The 18,804-nt window shown below is 33.0% G+C and overlaps 2 protein-coding genes across 4 annotated transcripts; both read left to right on the top strand.

The window, feature by feature from the left end:
- Positions 1–1,550: 1,550 nt before the first annotated feature.
- Positions 1,551–3,680, top strand: LOC121254608 (putative serine carboxypeptidase-like 52). Of its 3 annotated transcripts, XM_041154728.1 has the most exons (9): positions 1,551–1,698; positions 1,830–1,931; positions 2,087–2,173; positions 2,316–2,483; positions 2,638–2,709; positions 2,794–2,915; positions 3,119–3,232; positions 3,393–3,447; positions 3,540–3,680. In XM_041154728.1, the coding sequence occupies exons 4-9, from the start codon at positions 2,412–2,414 to the stop codon at positions 3,621–3,623; spliced, it is 519 nt and encodes a 172-aa protein (XP_041010662.1). In that variant the 5' UTR covers positions 1,551–1,698; positions 1,830–1,931; positions 2,087–2,173; positions 2,316–2,411; the 3' UTR covers positions 3,624–3,680. The 3 variants fall into 3 exon arrangements, with proteins under 3 accessions (XP_041010662.1, XP_041010661.1, XP_041010663.1); XM_041154727.1 differs by having other exon boundaries at positions 1,830–2,173; XM_041154729.1 differs by lacking the exon at positions 1,551–1,698 and having other exon boundaries at positions 1,732–2,173; positions 2,392–2,483.
- Positions 3,681–10,520: 6,840 nt separating this feature from the next.
- Positions 10,521–18,439, top strand: LOC121254611 (serine carboxypeptidase-like 18). Its single transcript, XM_041154731.1, has 16 exons — positions 10,521–10,590; positions 11,707–11,853; positions 11,995–12,140; positions 13,750–13,826; positions 13,901–14,023; positions 14,523–14,625; positions 15,094–15,131; positions 15,267–15,368; positions 15,603–15,689; positions 15,799–15,960; positions 16,115–16,186; positions 16,287–16,405; positions 16,778–16,891; positions 17,009–17,063; positions 17,159–17,344; positions 18,401–18,439. The coding sequence occupies exons 2-15, from the start codon at positions 11,729–11,731 to the stop codon at positions 17,240–17,242; spliced, it is 1,407 nt and encodes a 468-aa protein (XP_041010665.1). The 5' UTR covers positions 10,521–10,590; positions 11,707–11,728; the 3' UTR covers positions 17,243–17,344; positions 18,401–18,439.
- The last annotated feature ends 365 nt before the right edge of the window (positions 18,440–18,804 follow it).

The following is an 18,804-nucleotide window of genomic DNA, read 5'->3' as shown; positions in this document are numbered from 1 at the left end:
TATGCTCAAATTTAAAAACTGAGCTACACACCAAAAACGAGTTTTCTAAAAAAAACTCTTTCTGATACCACTTGTTGGGGAAATCAGCACAGCGGAAGGGATAAAAACGGTAATAAAAAAGTACACTCTACGCACTCAGTGACACCAAGAATTTAACGTGGTTTGGCAACTGCCTACATCCACAGAAAAGAGCTTCACTATTAAATAGTGGTACACAAGAAAATATTACAGAGGGGAGGATCACACTCCACTCAACTCAACTCTCTTCTTTTCTCTCAGAGCTCTCCAGGCTCTCTCTTTTCTCTTCTTGGGTGTATTTGAGACTCTCGCCAGAAGCCTCAATTTATAGATGCATTGCTTTACGTATGAATGTATTTATTGTTGCATTCAATGGACAGTTGAGAGTTGGGCGTTGGAGGTTGAGCAGCAAGCAGCCATTGTGGACTGCTTGCTTGGGCAGGGATTTCAACATGTGGGTGGTGGGCTGCCTTGAGATAAAACCCAGAAACATATACCCCAAAAGGAGATGAGATGTACTCTGACCAAAACTGAGAGACTAATGAATGATTGATACACTTGTATATGATGATTTGAAGGCAACTTCAGTGCCAGTATGATTGATACTGGCAGTATCGGGAAGATAATATTTTCTTTGCCATCCTATAAAATATTTATAGAGCACTTGATTTTTTCGAAGTTACCAGCAAGTTGAGAAACTCCATGACCTGCAAGAGCAGATAACACCCCCCGTGAAGAAAGCAATAACAACAAACCCATATTGATTACAAGAACAAGATCATGCATTAACCCAACTGGAATAGTTGCATGATATTAATTTTATTTATTAATAAAGTAATGAAATGCAACTTTCCTTGGGCACAGAGGTCACAACTAGTAGCTAAGAAGTATTGCTCTGGTTATGGTTCTGGTTCTGCTTTCCTTGACTCACACTTTTAAATATTTACTTGAATCCCAAGTAAATATATACTATCTTGACAAAGATTTAATTAATTCCTTAGAAAGTCCACAAAAAAAAAAATTATCATATAATTATTTATGAGAAATTATAAACGTAAGCTCTACATTCATGCACACTACTTAAAAATATGTGATTTTATCATTTTACTCTTATATATGAAAAATAAAGATAAAAAAATAAAATCACATATTTTTAAATAGTGTGCAGAGTACGAAACTTCTACGCAGTACGACTCACTTTTTATATATGTATCTAACAAAGAGCGCGCGCTGTGTTTTAACTTTTATTTTTCGATTTGTGAAACATGAGTACTGGCTGATAAATCACCCACAATTCCAGTCAAATGCGCTTTACGTAGGTGGTGATTCTTATTCAGGCATTGCCGTTCCAATCATCGTTGAAGAAATATATAATTTATGGGTTTTGGTCTCTTTCAATCCAATTTGGTTCCAGAGAAATTAAGCATAAGATCAGAATTGACTTGACTTCCAAACACGCCCAATTGCACTTTTTTCTGGCCATGTTCGTTTAATTGTCTCCATGTAACATGACTACTCTTTTCAGTACCAAAATTGAGCAAAATTAAAGACTTATTTCCAAATCATGAAACTTGGTCTCCTATTTTAGCTCCAAATTAACACACACGCCATGCAGTTTAATTTCAACTATCAAACTTTCTTGCAGGTAACAAAGTCGGAAAGGAGCCCCTGAAGCTCAATGTAATTACTTAATTTATTGCAGAAATAATTGCATCATTATTAGAGTTTCTTTTGTAGTAGATTTTCAATTAATATTGCAATATTCCTGATTTGGGTTTCTGGTATGTCATGACTAAATCAATTGAAAATAGGGATACCTACTTGGCAACCCAGTAACAGATCGTCGTGGTGATGTCAATGCAGAAATCGAATATGCTTATCGTGTGTCACTTACATCTGATGAACTCTATGCAGTAAATCTCTCAAAACTTGCATTGAATGCCTAGCTGCAGCACTTATGTCCAGTGTTTATGTTTATATTATGTGCACTATATCATAGTCGATTCACGACAATATATGTTTTGATCTGTCACTCTCATTGTTGTTTTATTCCCTTCTAAATTTCCAGTCATTGAAAGAAAGCTGCCGGGGCGAGTATGTGGTCGTAGATCCAGCAAATGTATAATGTGTCAAAGATCTTGCAGCATTCGAGGATGTGAGAAAATTATTATTCATTTGAGTTGTTCTTTTTTTTTTTTACCATATTTGAAGACAGAAAATAAAATTCAGTTTCAGTTTTATAATGAGCATTAATTCAGAATGACTAACTGAGTTGGCGCATAATGATCTGCATGTAGTGCATCGCCAATATTGATGTTGCATATATTTTGGAACCTAATTGCGCTCTAATCTCTCCAAAATCAAATGGAATAGAATGGCCGCATCAAGCAATTATGGAAGAAAATCAGAGGAATGTTTTACAGCTCCTTTCATGGTCTAAACCACCCCCTGCATTATGGTGCCGGGTAACCTAATCATCTGCTTTTCTTCCCCCTGCAGCTTTCTCGATCGTACTCTATATATATACATAAACTGATATATATATTAATATATATGGTACGAAATGATCATGATATTTTAAACTCTATATATATAGCTTAATTCTTCATTTACCTACAGAGTTATACTTACGTGCTTTCTTACTTTTGGGCTAATGATGAAAATGTACAAAATGCGCTTCACATACGGAAGGTACGTACGTATATATATATATATATATATAGACTGCCACTACTGTTATTAGTTCCTGACTCTGCTATATATGATGACTCTCAGGGAACCATCAAGAACTGGGTGAGATGTAATAGGACCATGTCCTACACATATAATGTTATAAGTACCGTTGATTACCATCGTAATTTAACAGAGCGGACAGGTTACCGATCTCTGATTTACAAGTGAGAGCGCATCACTTCATATTTCTCATTTTTTTTCGATATATTTGAGTGCTCGGTGAAAAATATATCAAATGAATAATACTACGTACCGCTCTTCATCTTAAATTTTGTTATTTTCAATCATATTTGTTAATACAGTACATTTTTTAACTCTGATTAATTAATATTCTAATGATTTCCCTCCCCCGCCCTCCGTCTCACAGCGGAGACCAAGACCTGTCTCTTTCATATATTGGCACCCTACAATGGATAAGAACTCTGAATATGACCCTCGAAAGTCGTTGGGAGCCGAGGTTAGTGGAGGGTCAAGTTGCCGGGTCGGTACCTCGTTAAATTTTCAAATTGAAGTCATGATCTCTGGCCTAGCTGTATTGTCAAATTTTAATCAGTTTTCTTGCCTGTATGAAATTCTAGCTAGGATGATCTCACTGGCCTGAAGGACTGATTTTTTTTTTTATCTTTTAAAAATCATGGCAGGTACACAATGAGCTTCACCAAGGATAATTACCATATGACTTATGCTACGGTTAAGGTATGCAAAACACCCTGATCTGAATTATTGTTTTTTTTTTTTTTTCAGATCGCTAAATTTTTAACTATTTTTATATATTGTAAATCATGTAGGGAGGGGGTCATACAGCTCCAGAGTACAAGCCTAAAGTAAATTTTGCCATGGCATATAGGTGGTTCGCCCACTACTATCTGTGAGTTAATTAGATTAGTTGCAATTAAATTTAGGCATGCAACGAATTGACATGTAATTGTAAGGTGGTGCCGGGTGATAGTCATAAGCATTAATGCAAGTATTTCGATCCATCCTTGCTAGCAAATCAAACACTATTTCTGTTGATTATATATGCAACGTATAAAATATTAGGCTCAATAGTATATTTTAAAATACATTTCAAATTCTTTAGACATTTTCTTATAAAAAATGAGCTTATAACTAATATATTTATTTAATAAAATTAAGCTCAATCCAATTACAAATAAAATAACCAAGTAGTCCAAGGCCAATTAAAACAATATAATAGTTTATGAAATGGGCCCTAGGTGAGAAGACAGCCTACGTAGTTAAGACACAAATCTGACATAGACACTTAAGGGCAGAGATGTAATTTAACCATGATTCTTCAAGGAGTTTAAGGAAGGTTACTCAATAATGGTTTAAAGGGCATAAATGTAATTATATTATTAGTGGAGGGGCTTTTTGGGAAAGGCCGAAATAAAACACACACAAAGGGAAAACAACTTACTGCAAGACTGGTCAAACTTGCATATGCTTTTCAGTAATAGAAAAGATATTTACAACCGTGAATTGTATAACCGTTAGGTAATCGTTTTGAAAAAAATGAATAAAACATGAGATCTACATGAAAAAAATTAATTTTTTAATAATGTACCCCACTCATTTTCAAAGCGATTACGCGGCGTTTACGCACCTTACGGTTGTATGTAGAATTACTTTTCCAGTAAAGTAAAAGAAACAAAAGGCATGAGCAAAGGAACGAAGTATTTGCTGGAGAAGAAAGGCCATGCGACCAAAGGGTAGCTTACCGAGAGAAGGAGGCTGAGGCGATGGCGGCTCTAGGGTGGCTGGAAGTGACTGGCGATGCGACTGGGTTCTCTGGGTTTGTTGTGAGTTTTCTCTTCTCTATGTTCTGTTATGTTGAACAAAGGCTTCGTGAGATTTATAAAAAGGAAAAATGGAGGATTGACGATAGGATTTCTGAGTTGGTTGAGATAAGTATTAGATTATACAATTAAGAGATAAGAACGAAGATGAGATTAGGATTATACAAGAATAAGGCTTACGGGTAGAGATAGGAAGAAACAAGACTTTCTAAAAACAAAAGAACTCTAGTGGTTATTGAAAAATCTGAAGGGTCATACAACAATATGATAATAATCATATTAAAATTAACAATGTAAAATCTGATAAAATAATAATAATAATAATAATAATAATTGTAGAATATTTATAGTTATATGAAAAATACATAAAACTTATCTTATGACCTAATCTTAGGATTGGGTTGTTACACCCACAAACACGGAAAAGAGAAGAGGGAGTGTTTCAGTATGCATATGCATGAAACCTACGTAGATCCAAAGAAAAACCCATAACCATCATCTACAAATAAAACTACCCTAGCATTCGAAATCAACAAATTATCCAAACCAAACCCCAGCTAAGACCAACCCACTAATTCTTCCCACCTTAAGCTTCAGAAACCTGTAACGCCACAACCGATACACAGAAATCAGACCAATTTTCAACCTTAACACAAAGGACACGAAAATTTCAGAACCATATCCTTAGATCCTTTGCGAAAACTATAAAATATACCTTCTGCATCCAAATATACAGCATCCTTCAACATTCACAATACGAATCCAAATCTATAGATCTCTACGGGTCCTATACATAATCTCCACGAGTCAAAAGCTACATAACCCAGAAAGAAAAAACAACCCATATTTAAAAATTAAAAAAAAAAAAAAAAACAGATTGAGCAAATGATAATATATGTTACTAAAAGGTCACCGGCGAGATAGACACGGCTGAGGGAGAGACAGCGTCTGAAGCTTGAAATAGAGAGACACGGCGGCTAGAGTTAACGATTTCGCGTGAGAGAGAGGTCTAAGTAGATCAAGGAGCCTACCGAGTAATATACCAAGTAATATTAGTTAAGAGGGAGTGTTTGGAGAGAGAGTGTGAGATACAAATGAGAAGTGAATGAGAGGGGACCGGTAGATGCTTAATGAGTAATATACCAAGTAATTAAATGAAAGAGAGAAAGAATACCAAGTAGTATATTAAATGATAATGAAATAATTATACGTAATCGGCAAATTTTTTATCTACTATATATGTTAACATGTGATTAATAATAATTAATAGTTTTATTTACTACTAGGAGATGGGATCAATTTTTTCTATGAAGTTTCTTTGTGATTTGATTAATTTGCTTATATTAAGTTAAAATAATGATCTTTATCTGATGCATTTATGTCCACTTTTAATCTTTAGTTAATTTGTTCTTTATCTCGGATAATTTGTTTCATGGTGATTGTTCTGATGAATTTATTCATGATTTAATTAATTTGCTTATATTAAGTTAAACGTTTGATCTTTATCCAATACATTTATGTTTATTTTTTAGTTTTATCTTATGCCTATATGTTCAGTTTTGATCTTTAGTTACTTTTTTGTTTATCTCAGATCATTTGTTTCATCTAATCGTCACATCTTCTATTTATACACTGTGTTTTTTAGATATGCATTTGAATTTTAAGATATATCCAGTATATGTATTCTTCTCAGGATATGAGAAAGCAAAAAAAAAAAAAAAAATCCAATCTAGAAGACATTGGGAAAACTTTAAAGAGACAGATTCTAAGTTTATCAACAACGGTTGCACTATACAATTATCATCGATCCCTTCAACATCCCAATGATAAACCACTGAAAGCTACTGTAGGTGGAATCCATTATACTGGAAATGTGAAAAGTCTGATAAAGAATTTCGAACATGAAGAAAAATTCTGGAGAAAGTATTCTAAGAGACAAAATTGGTCATGCTATGCAATCTCAGAGAAAAATTCGGATGAAGGCAGTAATGACATATAAAACCAAAACATCCCTCTACCAAGGATCGAAGAAGTTGGTCATACTAAAAAAGGTGGTCAAAATGGTGGCATCTACACAAAACATTACGTTGACTATGATGGGTGCGACATTAAACAACGTTATGTTTTTCTAATGCCTTTAAATAACCATCAAAGTTGTACTGCATTTACATCATCATGGGAATCCAATACATATAATTGGGATAATTGCGTATCAGATAATGGTTTACAAAAGCATGATTTTATAATAAATGATGTTGCAGCAAATGAATCAAGGAATCCTCAATATGGCACTGCACCTCACTCTACACGGTTTAATTCGTGCATCAAGACCAAAGTAAGAATGCGTGTTATACTACCTACCCAGCGTTTTGACTTTGACATACCTAGCAATGATAGTCCAACTCCAAAAATAAAAGCAGTGGTTGACCCTGGTCTAAACTACCAATCCAAGTTAGTGAGCAATACACAAGATGATTTTCCCATGCTCAATATAAAGTCTAAAGGCCGCCAATCAGATCCAATATATTAAGTTTAATGAGCCAAAACCTTATATTCCAACTATTCCAAACTATTCACCTTCGCTACAAGGTCAATACAAATCTGAAATGGCATCGAATGATTTTGAGGAATGGAGTCGTGATTAGCAGATTAATGAAGGCATATGATATTTATTTTTAGATTAAAACTATGTATTTTTTAATTTGATGTTTGTTAACAATATTTTGACAATAATTTATTTGATGAATATGTAATGTATCAATGTATTACCATTTTATTATAATTATTAGCAAGAACTCTACTATGCTCGGTTGAAATGTGTAGTGTAAGTGACGACATTTAATGAAAAGTTTGTGCTAATTTGTTTTTCCATCTCATGATTTTTTTTAAAAAAAAAATACATGCCATAATTTCTTATCGCTTGGCCACCGTCTCAATTTTCATTCTTTTGTATTTGTCAATCATGTGGATTATGGAGGCTCATATGTAAAAAAAAACAAACCAATAAAGTCTTGTGCATTTAATTCAGAAAAAACATATCCAGCTAAATCAGGACGGAAATTAATAGTTTATGATAGTTTTAAGTTTGTGACTATTTCTATTCTTCAATAAAATTAAAAATGGAAAATGATAGACATGCACGTCGTAGAAGATAAATGATTATAAATGATATAAGAAGTGGAGGAAATATGTGTTGTGATTGTAAACAAAGTAGTGACAGTACAAGTGATGACATAATTGTGCGACGTAGAAAATGAACGATAATGGATGATATAGGAAGTGCAGCAATGATGTGTATTGATGGTGAACGAAACAGATATAGTAGAATATCTAAATACATATCTATATAATCCAGCATAGATAACGGTTTGCGCATTGCACAGGTTATAGGCTCATATATATAATGGGTAAGATTAATTTTTGTATTTAATTTATATAACAAAAGAAATGGGCCACATAATTATATCAATAAAATTAATTGGTGACAATCCACGATCAATATTATATCATTTATCGTGTCAATTGAACCTCAGACCCCCAAAATAGACATTTGAAAAAAATAGCTCAAGAGATTGCTTTGTACGTAATCAAATTAATATGGGACCACTTAAATTTAATACTGAAGAATTAAAAATTTATATTCTCAACTCTCAAGCCAGTGTTTAATTAGAGCATACTTAATAAAATATTTACATGTCATGTTTTGATTTGAAAGATCATCAGGTACTTGTGTGGATAGGTGGATTTGGGACAAGGAAGTGAGTAGCAAGTTCACTATTAAAAGTGCCTACCAGCTGATTCATAACATTGAGGCTAGTGGAGATGGGGAAACATCCCTGCAGGTGCAAGATAGGAAGCTTTGGAGGAAAATTTGGCATTTGAAAGTCCCTAGGAAGGCTAATGTTTGCTTGGAAAGCTTGTAAGGATATTTTGCCAACTTTTGTGAACCTTAGGAGAAGAAAGGTGGAGGTGGACTCTTTATGTTGTTTTTGCTTGAATAATGAGGAAGATATTACTCATGCTTTGTTAACTTGTCCTACTAACCAAATTGTTTGGTAGAAATTCTTCCCATTTTTCAACCTTCTTCACTCTTCTCTCAATTTTATACAAGTTGTACGAAAGATTCTGATGCAAGGCATTGATGGAGAGTTAACTATATTCTTTGTCCTTTGTTGAAGCTCATGGTATAGAAGAAACCAAATGCAAATGGAGCAGAATCTAATACAACCTCTGCAAGCAGCTGAGCATGCCATATCCCTTTGCAAAGCTTTTAATGATGTGCGAGATGTTACATCAGAGCAGCAACTACGACAGATAACTAAGTGGCACGCTCCACCAGATGGGTTTCTTAAACTCAATGTGGATGGAGCAATCTTTGCGAATCAAAGAAAAGCTAGCGTTGGGGTTGTTTTGAGAGATAAAGATGGAATAATTTTTATGGTTGCTAGCAAAACAGAGTTAGAGGTGGATGAGGCACCAACAATTGAGGCTATTGCTGTGGTGAGAGGGATTCAGCTTTGCATTCCACTAGGCATTCCGAAATTGATCATTTGAAACTGATTGTCTTAGTGTGGTTCAGGAGTTGCAGTCCCAAGAGGCCTCGTATGCTAGCGCTGATCATTTGCTCAAGGACATCAAGCATTTATTTCTACGTTTTCAAGAAGTTCAAGTGGCACATGTCAATCGGTTAGGGAATGGGGTAGCTCATTCTTTAGGTAGATATGCTTTGAACATTGTGGATATTAATGTTTGGTGGGAGCAAATCCCTTCTTTTGTTCACCATTCTTTATGGTTTGATAGCAATTGATGTATTGGAGTTTTAGTGAATGAAGTTTTTATTTATCAAAAAAAAAAAATATCATAATTTTGAAATTGAATATTTTTCAAATCAAATATTACCATTTAAGTTATATAGATGTATACTCTACATGACACAGACTGAAGAATAGAATAACTCTTTCGTGAATAATCTACCAACCATTTAGTTGACATATCTTACGAATTTCATATAATTAATTGGTGACACATCACCAATATATTATTTTGACTTATTTTTTATTTTAACTTGTGATTGGTGACGCGTTAATTAGTTTGTAGTAGCAAATTAACTTCGTAGGATTTTGCTGTCCTCTCCCAGTGTTTACAAGTACTAAGACAAAATGATTGAATAATTTCGATTACTCGATTTCAAAAAAAAAAAAAAAAAATCGATTACTCGATCATAAAATGTAAAGTTGCATACAATCAAGCCAATCCATGCACATTTTAAAGGTGTGGTGTTATATACGAGTGTAAGTATTATAACTTGGTCTAAATGAACCTAGCGAGCTAACTACCAGTACTTAAACCTACCCGTCAAGACAGTCACCTTCTCTTCCTACATTTCCCATGAGCTACAGAAATGATCATATGCCATTAAATAATATCCCTTCGATGATCAGTATCATGATAGGCTTGCTATTCTATAGTATATTTGAAATTTTTATTTTTATTTTATTTTTTTTTAAGTATTATTCTAACATTTTTAATCATTAAGAAATTTTTATTTTTTTTATTATTTTATTTTAAGTATTATTTTAACATTCTTAATCATTAAGAAAAAATTAAAAAAAATATACATTTTTATTAATAGTCACTTCCTTAACCTTTAAATAAAAAAAATTAAAATAAAAAAAATAAATAGTAAATGATCAATGATAAGAGAGTAATAAATCTATAATTATTCATGGACATATATTGGGGCCGGATATGAAGGTACATAGCACACTAGATTAGGAAAATGATTTACGTACAATATTTTTTATAATATTTTACACAACTATATTATAAATGAGGAATATTTTTATAAAATATTTTATAAAAATTATATTATTTTATAAAAATATTCTTATTTTATAATATTATTATGTAATATGTTAATGAGTAACGTGTATATCATTACTAGCTAGATTATTAGCTGGCGAGGGAAAGCTGGTCATGTGCAGACTGCAGGGCACCTACAGTACCACCTCTGAAATTTGAAATTTATATATTCAGACATGTAGCAGCAGTAGCAATCTCACGATGTGGCTGTCTGCAGTAGTACTTGTTCATGTATTGCTCCTGATCTCCAACTCGGTTGAGTCGCAGTCCATCATCGACAATTTTCATATATAATTCTATTCATTTTCTCACGTCATTACACAATAAATAACTTAATTTGAAACGTTAAATCATATGTATTTTCATATGAATACATATTTTTCCCCTAATAAAACTTAAGAGGTAAAAATAAAAAGAAAAGGAAAAAAGAGTTGAACAGAACAATACATGATATTTCATCCATCCTTGTCTAAGAGTTTTATTTAAACTTTATGTATCATACACTCATATTAATAGAGTTTGAGATAGTTTAAAACTTAACAGTTAATAAATAAGTTATAATGGGATAAGAAAACTCTTAAAAGATAAGATTAATTTTATATCTCTAATCAGAGTCAAATACAAAATCTTAGATTTTTTTATGGGTAGAAGTCTATAAATAATACTAATAAGTGGTTAAAAATTCTCACCTACACAGCATTATTGTGCATCTAGCTATCGGGAGACACTTGGATGTAAAGTTATTAGGGTGATCCTTCTCTCATAGTTAGGTCAAAATCTTTATCAAACTATAAAAGAAAGAGGTACATTTTCTAATTGCTATTATTATATTATTGTAGATTATAGAAAATCGAAGGTACAATTATTAATATTAATGTTAAAATATTAATTAACACCTTGATCATGCATTTGGTCGCTGGTAACTTGGTGTATACGAACTAGGAAGGTACCTCCGTAGCTACCAGTTTCTATACCTACCTGTCAAGATACGGTCACCTTCGCTTCCTACATCATTTCCCGCGAGCTACACGTACAAATTCAAATTAATGATATCGTCGATCGGTACCTTCGATGAACAGTACCAATTAAGTTATCAAGGCAGCCTAGTAGATATATACATGTGTATATATATAAATATGGGGGCCGGGGATGATGGCAGCACATGGCTAGATTTATTAGCGAGCTGGGAAAGCTGGTTATGTGCGGGGCATGACCTTCATGAGTGTAGTACTACCTCCGAAATCTAAATATTGATCAGTTGTAGCAGCAGCATCAGCAGCTACAGTAGTAATAGTAGTAGTAGTAGTAATCTCACAATGTGGTTGTCTGTAGTAGTACTTGTTCATGTATTGCTCCTGATCTCCAACTCGGTTGAGTCGCAGTCCATCATCGACACTCTTCCAGGTTTCCCTGGCAAGCTTCCCTTCAAACTCGAAACTGGGTCAGTGTGTACACATAATGCACGCATTTATTATAAATTATGTCATTAATTATTAGCATGGAATATATAATTGTTAATCATGTGTAGTATTAGTATTACTTCTTCTGGTTTTAGTTTATTTATATGCAACGAATTTTAAAGGTACATTGGCGTTGGAGAGTTAGACGAGGTGCAACTGTTTTATTACTTCATCGAGTCTGAAAGGAGTCCTAAGGATGATCCTCTGGTGCTCTGGCTCACCGGTGGTCCCGGTTGTTCCGGTCTTTCTGCCCTCTTATATGAAATTGGTATGCTATATTTGATCTTCGCATCCTTCTCAGCGCTCCATCACCAATTTTCTAAACTTTTCGTTTTCTTTTATATATATGTTTTTTAATTTTTCAAAGTGGTAAAACATTAATCTGATCTAGGAGGATCCAATCCGCCGATGTGGTTTGTAGTTGACTCTCGGGTCCTGCTATCTATGGAAGATTGTTAGATGAGAGACTTTAAGTTGGGAGCAAATTAAATAATCATGTCTGTCATGATGATGAATGATGATGATGTTCCCAACAAAAGGTGAAACTAGCAAGTGCAGAAAGAAAGTTATTTCAAACCCAAAGTTCAATGAAAAATTTAATTTTCAAAGAAAGAGGATGACACCATTAAACATGCGTATTCTGTCCCTCGATGCATTTGTCTGGTCTCTAATTTTTTCAGGTCCAATGCAAAATGAAAAGGTACTTTTGAAAAATATTTACAGAAGTTTTTATTTATTTTTATCTCTTTTCAAACTTTTAGTTTTCAAAATAATATTTTTAAGTTGTTATTCTTTTTCACTTTTTTCCGATCTTTTTCACTCTTAAGAGATTTAAACTAGCATAATGCTTGGAAGTTTTTTTTTTTTTTTTTTTTTCACGAAAAATACTGATAGGGTTACTATTCTATGATGTTAGTTTTATAAGATATTTTACAAAAATATCTCTCTTTTTAAAATATTATTGTATAAAATATTGTATAAAATATTGTGTGTTTATCATTTTTCTTTTAAGAATAATATTTAAGAGTACAGCATATCGTTCCTTTTTTACCCTTTTTACTTTTTTTTTTTTTTTTTTCCCTTATTCTTGAAACGAGGGCAAGTACACATGAGAGCATGCTATTAATGTTCACATGAATATTAAAAATATTAATGGCTTGCTCCGTTTTTCCTGTGGTGTATTTGTCCGTGCCTGAACCACATGGAGGCTTATTCAAAAAAAAAAAAAAAAAACAAATGGAGGCTGTATTATTTTGAATAGAACGTCCGTACCGAAATCTTCTGTCGAATACTATAAATCTTTTTTTTTATATATTTTTTATCTTTTTTTCACTAATTTTTTAAACTATTTAAATATTTTTAAAAAATAAAAAAAAATCACATATTCACTTAAAAACACTTACTTAATTATCAAGTAAAAAAAGTAAAATTAAAAAAAATTCGGTAAAGAATTCCGGTGGATATTTTATGTGAACATAGTGTTTTCCTTTTGAATAATATGTGATTATTTTGAGTTTTAACATAATTAGTTACTATTTGCTGTTTGGTGTGGTGGAAATTTATCAGCTTACCTTTTTATTACTACTTACAAATTTTAAATAGAAAGAGAGATGAACATGTCAAGTAAATTTTACAATACATATATTGTAAGATCTACTTGTTGTGTCTATTTATTTCCTGCTCGGAGTCTTAAATTCAAACATAAACCTTTATTTTTATAAGTGGGTGGAGTTTCGAACCTAGATTTTTTTTTTAGAGAATCGGGTTATATGTTATCAGGCCATCAAACTCTTGACAAATTCAAACATAAAAGTGTATTATCGACTACTAATTTTTGCTAATTCATTGACTTTATGATTTGGCATTCATGTGTGTAGGTCCTTTTACTTTCAACTATGCAAACTCTAGTGGGAACAAACCAATGTTGGAATTGAACCCGTACTCGTGGACAAAAGTAAGATATATTATTTGATGTGTAAACTAGAACCTAACATTTTATGATCGAAGTAATTTGGGTTGAACTTTTAGATTGCGAACATAATATTTTTGGATGCACCGGTCGGTACTGGATTCTCGTATGCAACAACTTGGGAAGCATATAACAGCAATGATACATCGTCAACAGCACAAACCTATGAATTTCTAAGAAAGGTGAGCGGACTCGGATTAATTTACCAAAGGGCCGGGGTTTAATCTCAAGGTATATATATATATATATATATATATATATATATATATATATATATATATATACACACACACACATGCATTTGGCAAAAAATTAAGAACATCTCCACGATCACAGTTCATCTAACCTAACCCAACTGACGTTAGAATTAGTAACTTTAATTGTAATATTTTAGGATAACTCAGGCATGCATATACAAACATATAGGTCTCGTTTGGATATAGAATGGTTTTATCTCATCTCATCTCAACATTAAAACTTTCTTAAATTCGCACACAAAATATAATAAATAATTCAATTTTTTTAAATCTCAAAACAATAATAATATTAAAAAATAATATTGTAACAATATTTTATACATGAACTTTCAACTTTCATCGATCTAAAACCATCTCATCTCATCTCACTATCTAAATGGGGCATATACTTACGTTATTTGAGACTTTGTTATATATACTGTAGTGGCTCATGGCTCACTCCACGTTTCTCGTCAATCCGCTCTATATAGCCGGCGATTCTTATTCTGGAAAAACCGTCCCGATCATCGTTCAAGAAGTTTCAAACGGTAAATTATTAGTTAAGCTTCGATCCAATTTCATTCTAAATTAACTATGTTAATATGATTTCAAAATTTGAACAAATTCATATATATTCAGTTGATCACATTAATTTCCTTTTCGTTTTCATCATTATTTGGAAGAAATAGGAGAACATCCTTCTTGTTATTGTATGTGTTAGAATATAAATGATATTTGAGTCTTAGGGTTTGCAAGTCTCATTTGGAAAAAAAAAAAGTAAATCTAAAACTTATATTAAAAAGAATTTTTTGAATAGTAAACTCTACTTTTTTTGCAAATATGGTATGCGGAGCTTGCACACCCTAAACGTACTGTATCTAGCATTACTTATATTAAAAAAAATTAATCATGATCTCCGCTTGAAGCTCGATAAATAACAAAAACGGATTTTTATTGTTTTTCTGTATATGTTAGTTGCTGCGGCATGATTACTCGTCTTCATGTGCATGTTGTAGGTAACGAGATTGGACATTCGCCACCATTGAATCTCAAAGTATGTACTTATAGCAATATATATATATATATATATATATATATATAGTCATTTGAATTGCATTTAGCTCAATCGTATTCATTATTAATCATGTCTTATATCCGATAGACTTATAGTTTGGAAAATTCGACACAGGGTTTTGTGATCGGTAACCCACTAACACATGAGATTTGGGACACTAATGCAAGACTAAAATTCGCTCATCGAACAGCACTTATATCCGATAGACTTTATCAGGTGAAGTCTTGATCGATCTTAATTAGTTAGCCAATGAATGCTTTTAGTAATATTTTTCTACACGAAGGAGTACTATACTCGTTGTTAAGATTCTATATATAAATTCTATTCCAATATTATATACAATGTATAGAAGTACCGATACTCTCTTGTAATTTCATTTCATTTATGGCTACAAATAAAAATATCTCATTCTAAAACTATGTAATTTATTGTCTACATATGTGCTTATAGTCAACTAAAAGAAACTGCCAAGGAAGCTATATAAATCCGGATCCGAACAATACACAATGTGTAGAAGATCTTCAAGAGGTCAATGAGGTGAGTAGCTAGGATTATTTAAGAATATTAATTCTGGATTACACAAGTCATGATGTTGTCAATTAGTTTGATCGGGCAATGAATATTAATTTAGAGATGGAATTTGTAGTGCATAGCCAATATATATATTGCCCAAATCTTGGAACCAAATTGCGCTTATTCACAGCCTCCAAAGCCAAATAAACTCTGGAGTTTGAGCCCTCATCTCGATGATAATTTCATAGATATACTCCATTCAACACCAGATCAAGTTCTTGAACCATGGTGTCGGGTATATCTCTCTCTCTCTCTCTCTCTCTCTCTCTCTCTCTCACTCACACACACACATGTACACAAATTTCAACTCTGTGAGATGAGATGTGCTAGGCTAGCTCTATCAAAATTATGACTATTTTCTAATCATTCAGCATATTTATTATTTCCAGTGCTATAACTATGTGTACTCCATCATTTGGGCGAATGATAAATCTGTGCAAAAGGCTCTCCACATTCGAGAGGTATATATAGTAGTACATACGGTAATTATAATCGAGAAAGAATTTGAATTCATTATGGTTTGATCACAAAGTATGTTTAAGTTGGCTTGTGATTGTTCAGGGAACCATAACAGACTGGGAGAGATGCAGTAATACCCTAACATATACACACAATATCATAACAAGTATTGATTACCAACGAAACCTCACCAAGAAAGATCTTCGAGCTCTGGTTTACAGGTACTACGTATGTATTAGATCTATGTATGCACCTTCTATGAGAACTTTGCTACTCATACTTATCGATCGAACAAGGAACTACTGTAATAAATTCATGTGATTGCCATGCCAAGCTTATGCCCTCCCTCTCACGCCTTGGGCTTAACTTGGTGTGTCAGGTTAACCCTAGTAACGGTGATCACGGTTTTATTGTAACCATAGCTTTCTGCCACCAAAAATGAAGATAATCAATAAAATTGGAATTTCCATCCTCTTAAAAAAAAAAGTAATATATAAATACACATACGCGTGCGCGCACATATATATATTTGGAAAAGACTATTTTAAAATTCTCTTAATCTTTCCTAACCTGAAGAGCTTCTCTTCGTGTAGCGGTGATCACGACATGTCAATTCCATATGTGGGCACATTAGAATGGATTGAATTACTGGACTTATCTATAAAGGATGACTGGAGACCTTGGTTTGTTGATGGCCAAATTGCAGGGTGAACTTCCATGACCACCTTAATTTGTGACCCTACTCCTTTCTAGACAGTATGATTTTCCATTTTCTAAATTTGCTACCATCTCATGCATGATAAATCGCAATTTGTTTTCTTCAGATACGTCACGATCTATACAGAGGAAAAGTACAGTTTGACATTCACAACTATAAAGGCAAGAATTATCCACGCTTCGCAATATAATTCCCTATATATATCGTATTCAAGAAAATCTGTTATACATATATAATGTCGTTTTGGTTTGTGCAGGGCGCGGGTCACACAGCACCGGAGTACAAGCCTAAGGAATGCCTTGCCATGATCGATAGATGGTTTGCTTATTACTTTTTATAGTGAGAGTTGTAGCTCCAAATTATGATCAAGCGGCTTCTTTCTCATTAGAGTGAGCTCGTTTTTCTAATTACTATGTAATAATTGGAGAAGTACCTACAAGTTGCAAGTGTTTGTCAATAAACTAAATGTAGGTGCAATGTTCTATTAAAGGTGAACCCTGATAAGATGCGACTTTATCTGAGATGCAAAATAGGATAACTAATATGTGTGTATGTGGGATTTAAGTTTAGGGTTTTTCCTTTATGAGCTCATTGTTGAATCAGATTCTCTTCTTGTGTTTAATTAACTTAAACTTTAACCCCCTTAGCAATATTTTGATATTTGGCATGATATTTTACAATTCAAGCATCAGTTTCCTTTTAGTCTCAAGCATGTATACAGGGAAGCTGTGTAATACTTTAGCGAATACTCTCGCCTCTTTCAAAACCTTGGAAAAAATTAACGATAAGTTTCTATTCTCTAGTTCAACTTCCTAAACATACATAAATTTCTCTTCTCTAGGTGATCCTAACCTTCACACCATTAACTCCAGTCTCATTATTTTCTTTTATGGACTACTTGTAAATCTTTTATTATAAATTTTCACTTTTAATTTTTTTAGGAGCTTGATTTTGGGATTTTGGTTGTAACCCTCATGCTCTTTTTGTTTAAGGAATTCTTCTATTATAAGTAGGGGTTATTAATAAAATTGGGTACCTTTCTCTTCTTTTGAAAACAAAAAAAAATTAGGGTTATTCATATTTAGGCATATCTAATTGTTGTTCCAATCATATATGATTCTATAACTATATATAATGGTAACTTTGGAAATGCCCAATTATCCTATTATACAATAGTGCTGGTGCAACTAATAAAAATTAATAATAAGGACAAACGGAAAGTGTGTATATATTTTGTTTCTTGAATAGTACTAAGGCTCAACTCCAATCCACCATGCTCCCATGTCCGCCCGATCTTGGATCAGAAGTTGCCACGTCACTGAAAATTGAAGTTGTGGTCTACATTATAGAGCGAAGGAAAATGCAATGTTAATGGCGCTGGACTATATTGAGAGACGGTGTATTAATAGATATTTTTTATAAGATTTAGGAATATTTTTTTATAAGATGTGGAGTGTGAAATAGTAAAAAAGAATTTTTTAATATTGCAAATAGGCAGGCAAAATATAAAAGCATGCTAAAAAGTGGTTGTGGCTCCTTCATGGTCGGGTGGTCGAGTTAATGCTGTGTGCTGTCAGTCCTTTAATTAAATTAATTAAGAAACTAATGAGAAACATACTCGAAATAAAAACTATGAAAACTGAAGCATGAAATTAAACACGTTAACCACCCAATAGTTTTTGGACTGGATTTCAGTAAACTTAATTGATTTCAGAATCTATGGTTTTAAGACCTGTAATTAAATAAATCGGTTCCGCGTACATGGATGACGCCACTACTCCTTTCAGCCCAATAGCCATAAGTTGAAACCACGCACTCACCCACCCACATCAACCATCAACTTTGGGCTTCGTCTGTATTGGGGGCTACCTATTTTGGGCTGACCCACTTAGTTCAGTATTA

Source organism: Juglans microcarpa x Juglans regia, chromosome 3D (genome assembly GCF_004785595.1).
Source record: "Juglans microcarpa x Juglans regia isolate MS1-56 chromosome 3D, Jm3101_v1.0, whole genome shotgun sequence".
Taxonomy (NCBI): Eukaryota; Viridiplantae; Streptophyta; class Magnoliopsida; order Fagales; family Juglandaceae; genus Juglans; species Juglans microcarpa x Juglans regia.
The sequence above is the reverse complement of the archived record's forward strand: the minus strand, read 5'-3'. Positions and strand labels throughout refer to the sequence as shown.

What these genes read in the sequence shown, in the direction of transcription:
- LOC121254608 (XM_041154728.1), top strand. Translation starts at nt 2,412, where the DNA reads ATGGAAGAAAATCAGAGGAATGTTTTACAGCTCCTTTCATGGTCTAAA. An exon ending in CCCCTGCATTATGGTGCCGG is followed by an intron (nt 2,484 to 2,637) that starts GTAACCTAATCA and finishes ATTTACCTACAG; the next exon opens with AGTTATACTTACGTGCTTTC. An exon ending in TGACTTATGCTACGGTTAAG is followed by an intron (nt 3,448 to 3,539) that starts GTATGCAAAACA and finishes TAAATCATGTAG; the next exon opens with GGAGGGGGTCATACAGCTCC.
- LOC121254611 (XM_041154731.1), top strand. Translation starts at nt 11,729, where the DNA reads ATGTGGTTGTCTGTAGTAGTACTTGTTCATGTATTGCTCCTGATCTCC. An exon ending in CCTATGAATTTCTAAGAAAG is followed by an intron (nt 14,024 to 14,522) that starts GTGAGCGGACTC and finishes TATATACTGTAG; the next exon opens with TGGCTCATGGCTCACTCCAC. An exon ending in CGTTCAAGAAGTTTCAAACG is followed by an intron (nt 14,626 to 15,093) that starts GTAAATTATTAG and finishes TGCATGTTGTAG; the next exon opens with GTAACGAGATTGGACATTCG.